Genomic DNA, 8,289 nt, shown 5'->3' on the forward strand with positions numbered 1-8,289 from the left:
CAATGGATACTCCAAGTACAGGTCAGATACAGTTCACAGTTTTGCTTACCATACACTTCTATTATGTATGTCTCATTATCAACCGAAGAATTTATGCGAAGCGCTGAAGAACACTCATTGCACAACCAATTTACAACTGTTTCTCTGATCTTGCAAAGTGCAGCATAATCAGTAAGACCTGAGAGCAACTCTTGCAGATTTCTTTCTCGGTGACACGAATTAACGAAAGGCATTATTTCATCCACGAGTGAAGCATTCTGAAATGTGACTTTTAAAGACTTAACTGTAATACTCTCATCTGGATCGGTCATCAAATGACACGCTAAATGGAATAATAAATTGTATGATTTACATTCTACATCCAGTTTATATAAATCACTCGTTACTTTTGTTTTTTGGATAGCTGAGAAAGTCATGTCATTTAGATCATCGTTCAATGAAAGCATTTGCTTCAGAGCTGTCGACGTGACTGACAACTCCCTATTTGATGAGGCGTTCCGAACATAGCGACCTTCCGTTTCAGGGAGACGATTTAGATGCAACTGCGCATATGTGTTTTCACTGTGTTTTTTCTTTAACTCGGCGATTTCTTGTTGGAGCCTGTTAACTTCTTCCTGAAGCGCCTGAATTTCAGTCTCACTAACAGCTTCCATAACTTAAAAACACAGTACGTAGCCACAGCTCCAAAACTTTTAAACACTTTACACTTCAGCAAGAACGCCAGATTTTTCTGGAAGTCTTCAGTAACCCACTCCGACACACTACACTACTGACTACTGCAATGGCAAGAAAATTCAAATTATGGAAATACGATTTCCCGCCACTAGTTCCATTCAGAGAGTACAACCAAACCAACGAATAACTAACCACATACGACAGAGAATTCTCTATATCTTTGGATGGATACATACCGAGACAGCTAGGTAGGAGTTGGCAAAATTTTGCATGTTCGAGATGTCATACTATACTGAAAATAAAACGATAGCAGACAGTGTTCTACTACGTTATCTACTGCCTTTCCGATCAGAATTTAGATACCGTTAATAACATTGACGAAGGTCATTTGTTTTCTCCTTTTTACAAATGCCTACCGGTTCAGCGTTTCTACGTACGAAGAAGAAATTTGAAGGGAAAGCGCGGGATTATAGCGTATGTTGGTGTGTATAAGTATTAAGTATGAGTGCTAGCGAGGCTGTGTTAAAATATCTACGGGATCAAAATCGCCCGTACAGCGCAAATGATATCTTTATGAACCTTCATAAAGAATTTGGAAAAACTGCTATACAAAAAGCCCTTGATGAACTAACTGAAAAAGGAAAACTTAAGGAGAAAATATATGGGAAACAGAAAGTGTATGCTATTGAGCAAGTTGAGGAAGGAAACAGTGAAGATATGAATAAGGAACTTAGTGATTTAGATAAGGAAATTGCGAAGGTATCTGATGAACTGCAATCAGCTGAGCAGCAGCTTCGTGCGCACGAGTCACTGCTTCAAAAATTGCTTACTACGTTGACAACAGAAGATGCTATGAAGGAAAAGAGCTTGCTGGAGGAGAAAGTTTCAAAACTGACCGAGAAACTAGAACAGCTTTCGAAAAATGCCGTACCCATTTCCAAAAAGGAACGAGACAAAATTGTGAATTTACGTGAAAAAAATGTGAAAGAATGGAGGAAACGAAAATCGCTTTGTATGGATATTGTAAACTCTATACTTGAAGGTTATCCTAAAGACAAGAAATCCCTGTTAGAGGAAATAGGCATTGAAACTGATGAAGATGCAGGAGTCTCTTTGTCGTGTTTCTGATCTAAATAGCAACTCGTTTGTTCTATTTTTTTTCTATGGTTTATGAAAGGTATCAGTTCAAACTTTATGGAATCCTGTTACAGTGAACAGATTTCATTGTATTAATATATATATATCACCACATTCTTGTCAGTGGATTGTAGAGAAGTAACGATCAGTTGTTAGTTATTAAACGATTGCTAATGATGTGCTACAGTGTTTCTTTGCCTTGGTATATACAGACTACACGCCAACATAAGGTATCAGTTTCTTGCTGTCATATTATTATGAGAACAGTTGTAGCTTACGTTTTTTCTGCTAATGCGTGAAAAGGTTGAAAGAGAAAAAGTGTGTGAATGTGTAAAAAATAATATATATATCCATTCGTGTGTTTTCTTATATTAACCTCACAAATTCTATATCTTTGTAAAATGACATTTGGGCAAATAATTATACTATTCTACTACTTACCATTTAAAATGTGCCTGCACACAAACATGTTAACAAAATTAAACTCTTTGTGTTTATGAAGCCAGAATAAGCCTAGTTGTCTGTATATTAGTTTTTGCTGCTGATTCGAGTGTTGCTATGGGGCCAGCCAGACACATCAGCTCTCAGAAAACTCACCAGATTAGATCAAAATATGAACCTTCAAAGGTATGAAGTGGGAGGGTGTGAGGGCACACAGAAATTACTGCTTAAAACTTGCATAAGAATAAGTACAGCTAACGGAAATACATGATCTGCAGCTGTAGAAGAAGCCTTGGCAGCAGCTTTATTTTAGGCTACTGGTATTTCAACAAATCACACATACACTGCCCTCCCCCCTTCTGTATGATGATAACTGATATATTTTTACACACATTGTAATACCAGCATGCACTGTTCCTTCAATGTGTTTCATGATTACTATTAACATAATTAATGCCATTTCTTACTCAAAATTACTTACAAATCTTGTAATTGTTGTGATCTTTCCAAAGACTGGTTTTGTACAGGTCTCCATGCTAGTCCATCATCTACATGCCTCTTCTTCCCTGCATGTTGTTGTTGTGGTCTTCAGTCCTGAGACTGGTTTGATGCAGCTCTCCATGCTACTCTATCCTGTGGAAGCTTCATCATCTCCCAGTACCTCTTGCAACATACATCCTGCTGAATCTGCTTGGTGTATTCATCTCTTGGTCTCCCTCTACGATTTTTACCCTCACCGCTGCCCTCCAATACTAAATTGGTGATCCCATGATGCCTACGAACATGTCCTACCAATCGATCCCTTCTTCCAGTCAAGTTGTGCTACAAAATTCTCCCCAATCCTATTCAATACCTCCTCATTAGTTATGTGATCTACCAATCTAATCTTCAGCATTCTTGTGTAGCACTACATTTCGAAAGCTTCTATTCTCTTCTTGTCTAAACTATGTATTGTCCATGTTTCACTTCCATACATGGCTATACTCCATACAGATACTTTCAGAAATGACTTCCTGACATTTAAATCTATACTCAATGTAAACGAATTTCTCTTCTTCAGAAACACTTTCCTTGCCATTGCCAGTCTACATTTTATATCCTCTTTACTTCGATCATCATCAGTTATTTTGCTCCCCAAATAGCAAAACTCCTTACTACTTTAAGTGTCTCATTTCCTAATCTAATACCCTCAGCATCACCCGACTTAATTCGACTACATTCCATTATCCTCGTTTTGCTTTTGTTGATGTTCATCTTATATCCTCCTTTCAAGACACTATCCATTCCATTCAACTGCTCTTCCAAGTCCTTTGCTGTCTCTGACAGAATTACAATGTCATCGGCGAACCTCAAAGTTTTTATTTCTTCTCCGTGGATTTTTTAATACCTACTCCGAATTTTTCTTTTGTTTTCTTCACTGCTTGCTCAACATACAGATTGAATAACATCGGGGAGAGGCTACAACCCTGTCTCACTGCCTTCCCAACCACTGCTTCCCTTTCATGCCTCTCAACTCTTATAACTGCCATTTGGTTTCCATTCAAATTGTAAATAGCCTTTCGCTCCCTGTACTTTACCCCTGCCACCTTTGAATCTGAAAGAGAGTATTCCTGTCAACATTGTCAAAAGCTTTCTCTAAGTCTACAAATGCTAGAAATGTAGGTTTGCCTTTCCTTAATCTAGCTTCTAAGATAAGTCGTAGGATCAGTATTGCCTCACGTGTTCCAATATTTCTACAGAATCCAAACTGATCTTCCCTGAGGTCAGCTTCTACTAGTTTTTCCATTAGTCTGTAAAGGATTTGCGTTAGTATTTTGCAGCCGTGACTTATTAAACTGATAGTTCGGTAATTTTCACATCTGTCAACACCTGCTTTCTTTGGGATTGGAATTATTATATTCTTCTTGAAGTCTGAGGGTATTTCGCCTGTCTCATACATCTTGCTCACCAGATGGTAGAGTTTTGTCAGGACTGGCTCTCCCAAGGCTGTCAGTAGTTCTAATGGAGTGTTGTCAACTACTGGGGCCTTGTTTTGGCTTAGGTCTTTCAGTGCTCTGTCAAACTCTTCACGCAGTATCGAATCTCCCATTTCATCTTCATCTACACCCTCTTCCATTTCCATAATATTGTCCTCAAGTACATCGCCCTTGTATAGGCCCTCTATATACTCCTTCCACCTTTCTGCTTTTCCTTCTTTGCTTAGAACTGGGTTTCCATCTGAGCTCTTGATATTCATACAAGTGGTTCTCTTTTTTCCAAAGGTCTCTTTAATTTTCCTGTAGGCAGTATCTATCTTACCCCTAGTGAGATAAGTCTCTACATCCTTACATTTGTCCTTTAGCCATCCCTGTTTAGCCTTTTTGCATTTCATGTCGATCTCATTTTTGAGACGTTTGTATTCCTTTCTGTCTGCTTCATTTACTGTTTTTTTTATATTTTCTCCTTTCATCAATTAAATTCAATATTTCTTCTGTTACCGTGATTTCCCTAAATCGTTTCAGGCAAATGCCGAGATGGTTCCTTTGAAAGGGCACGGCCGATTTCCCTCCCAATCCTTCCCTAACCCGAGGTTGCACTCCGTCTCTAATGACCTCGTTGTCGACAGGACGTTGAACACTAACCACCACCACCACCATCTTCTGTTACCCAAGGATTTCTACTACACCTTGTCTTTTTACCTACTTGATCCTCTGCTGCCTTCACTACTTCATCCCTCAAAGCTACCCATTCATCTTCTACTGTATTTCTTTCCCCCATTCCTATCAATTGTTCCCTTATGCTCTCCCTGAAACTCTGTACAACCTCTGGTTTAGTCAGTTTATCCAGGTCCCATCTCCTTAAATTCCCCCCTTTTTGCAGTTTCTTCAGTTTTAATCTACAGTTCATAACCCTGCATAATTCTTACAAATCTTAAAATTCAGTTTATAAAAGATGTGATAGATGACAGATATTTTTGGCGTCTACTGAATCTGACTTGTTAGTGTTCTATTTCATACTGAGAGAAATGGAAGGTAGCAGGTTACTGAACACTTAGTACTGTTTGTATAATACCCGTCATATTTTCTTTGGGTCTATTTGTACCCTGAATATTTATTTCTTGCCTGCTACAAACACCTAATTACTAAAGTACTATCAAAAGAGTGAACATATTTATTTTTACTCACTTCCAGTGTGCTAGATGGCAGCAGACAGTAGGCTATGATGTTACAAACCATTAATGTTGCACAGATTTTTTTTCCACATTGCTTGTATGAGTATGCTTTTATTACTCATACAAGCGGTGTGACTAGCGTACACACACACAATGTTGTTGTGGTAGGATTTATGTGAATGACTTGACAAAGGGCTAAAGTCTGAAACTCTTTGCCATTTAAATAAAAACAAACTTCTATACCAACTTGACGGTTTTGTAATTTTACTGATATTTATTTTTTATTTAATTTATATAATACAATAAACGCCTTAAGCACCTTGTTTGTACATGATATCATAGGATAAATGTAAACACAATTAATTTACGATTATAGTAGTCACTGTGACTACGTGGTCAACACAGTCAGAGTGCATAATAATATAAATTGACATTCTACATTGCTTCTACATTTGATAGTGTGAAGTGACATAATACATAATTAACAATATTTGGTAAATGAGGTTCACTTATTGGATAGTATGGTAGGAGTGGGGGACAGTAAAATGCTGCTTGTTGGGCATGCGGAGATAAGGTGGAGAGAAGTTAGGGCAGCTAGATGTAGTGGGAGGTTAGATGGAGGGCAGGGAGGGGGGCAGCAGAGCAGATACAGAGAGAAGTAAAAAGACCGGATGTGCCTGTGAAATAGAAGGCTGTGTAGTGCTGGAGTGGGAACAGGTAAGGTGACAGCTGGGTGAAGGACAATGGCTAACAAAGGTTGAGGCCAGGAGAGTTACGGGAACATAGGACATATTACAAGGAGAGTTAGTTTCCACCTGCACAGCTCTGATAAGTTGGTATTGGTGGGAAAGATCTAGATGGTGCAGGCTGTGAAGCAGTAATTAAAATGGATAACATTGTGTTGGGCAGCATGCTTAGCAACTTGGTGGATCACCCAGCTGTTTTTTGGCCACAGTTTGTCAGTGGCCATCCACCTGGTTGAGATTCATTGATGGCATCTTCATGATGTGGATTGAGAGTGAGGACAGCCTATCCACAGTCCTTCAGAACCTCGAAACCTACTTCCCCTTCCCCTGTTTCTCCTCAACCCAACAAGGCAATTTCCTCGATGTGGACCTCCACCTCTAAGATGGCTACATCAATACCTCCATCCATATCGACTGACCCCGTATTTCTATTCCATAGGTCATGACAGCATTAAAATATGAGAACTACACCATTCACAGCAAGTTGTCTGTTACTAGTGATTTAATGCTTCTTAGAACAAATATACCTGAACTTTGTTTGTTTGTTAGGGTAGCAATGTCATTTCCCCTGAGTAAATAATTATCTATTGTGAATCATAAGAACATTTGTTTTTTGAGCTACATTCATATCCAGTAACTGACGTGATTCCTCTATTCTCCTTTTGTTGTTGTTCCTGAATAGTATTGTTTTAGTTTTCTCTTTATTGAGAATTAGCCTATTGGTTACTAGCTGCTGAGTGATAGACTCAAGTACCAACTTGCTTTTTGTTATGGTATCCTGTAAATTTTTGCCAATGGTTATGCCGACCGTATCATCTGCAAAGAGAATCATTTTGCTTTCATTGTTAGGAGGCAAGTTATTTATAAATAAAGTAGACCCTCATTTAACCAAATTTGAACGGGTTGAAAAATAGGTCATTTGCTTTCAACGAAGTGTGCATTAACAAGGTTTATTTACAGAAATTTGTTATTGTTGAGTTCACGTTTTCTCTTGTTATGGGTTACAATGAATGTAGGTGCTGTATTTTCATGGGCTCTAAGAAAAATAGCTACACTGTGTATGTACAACAGTATTTCTGGCATTTGTTTACACGAGTGAGGTGTATGTACATATTGTGTAATACTTGTCATCTTATTTTTTCTCCTCACAATCAATACAGTTACATACATATTGCAGAACAATATTAGCGTGTCATGCAATACAACAAATGATAATCGTAAGAAACACTTAAATGTATTTTTTTGTAACACAAAGATTTAATCAGAACATGCTTTATTTCTATACATTAATTTGAAAAAAGGCATTAATTGTCGTTTGTTAGACTGCTGGTTGTAATATTGTGGCACACTCTGAAGATAACACATCCAGAGCAGCTTGAAATACCATGGAGACGTCAGAAGTCACAGCAAATCTCTGGATAACAGTAACTGCAGCTGCAACTTCAACGCAAGGTGGCGGTGTCATATCTTCACGTTCTTCCTTAGAAGGTGACAATAATGCATTATCATTCTTTCTGTATCATCAGTAGAAATAATGTTGGGTTCTTCATCAGCACAGACTTTGTCATCTGCCTGTGTCCAATCTTCTGTGTTGACAGTACAAGAAGGTGTAAGTCTTTATAAGAACATCATGAGTATCTTAAGTTGTACCTGTATTATGTGTATGTTCAGACGTTGGCTCATTGATTCTGTCTTCAGTTTCAGCGGCATTATCAGTTGCTGCCCAGGTCTTCTTAAAATACATAGTTATGGAGTCTGTTGTAACTTCTTTCCAAGCTGCAGATATGTTGTAGACAGCTTGCAGTACATTCCAATGCAGAACTGTTTCTTGTAGTTCAGTTGCACTAATGGTAGCCTTAACAAGTTGGCATGTGTAATTACACTTTGTTGAGGCAATTGTTCCTTGATCCAGTGACTGCAGATGGCTCATAGTGTTAACTGGTAAGAAGACAACTCTTATGTTTAGAAGTTCCATGTCATCAAACTGATACTCCACTCCTTGTTTGGCTGCCCATGTCACTTGCTATTGCCGCGAAATGAACAGCTTGCAGACCAGCCTCTATTTTGAGTGAGCATTTTTCTAATATTGCATTGAAGTTACCGCAAAAATTCCCAAAAACAAATATAATACCTGCAAAT

General features: G+C 38.3%; 1 protein-coding gene across 1 annotated transcript; it reads left to right on the forward strand.

Moving 5' to 3' along the window:
- The first annotated feature begins 923 nt into the window (after positions 1 to 923).
- LOC126473910 (homologous-pairing protein 2 homolog) lies at positions 924 to 7,565 on the forward strand. Its single transcript, XM_050101256.1, has 2 exons — positions 924 to 2,042; positions 7,473 to 7,565. Exon 1 carries the CDS (start codon positions 1,177 to 1,179, stop codon positions 1,801 to 1,803), a length of 627 nt encoding a protein of 208 aa, XP_049957213.1. The 5' UTR covers positions 924 to 1,176; the 3' UTR covers positions 1,804 to 2,042; positions 7,473 to 7,565.
- The last annotated feature ends 724 nt before the right edge of the window (positions 7,566 to 8,289 follow it).

Source organism: Schistocerca serialis, chromosome 4 (assembly GCF_023864345.2).
Source record: "Schistocerca serialis cubense isolate TAMUIC-IGC-003099 chromosome 4, iqSchSeri2.2, whole genome shotgun sequence".
NCBI lineage: Eukaryota > Metazoa > Arthropoda > Insecta > Orthoptera > Acrididae > Schistocerca > Schistocerca serialis.

Excerpts from the sequence above, each read along its gene's own strand:
- LOC126473910 (XM_050101256.1), top strand. The coding sequence starts at position 1,177 with ATGAGTGCTAGCGAGGCTGTGTTAAAATATCTACGGGATCAAAATCGC.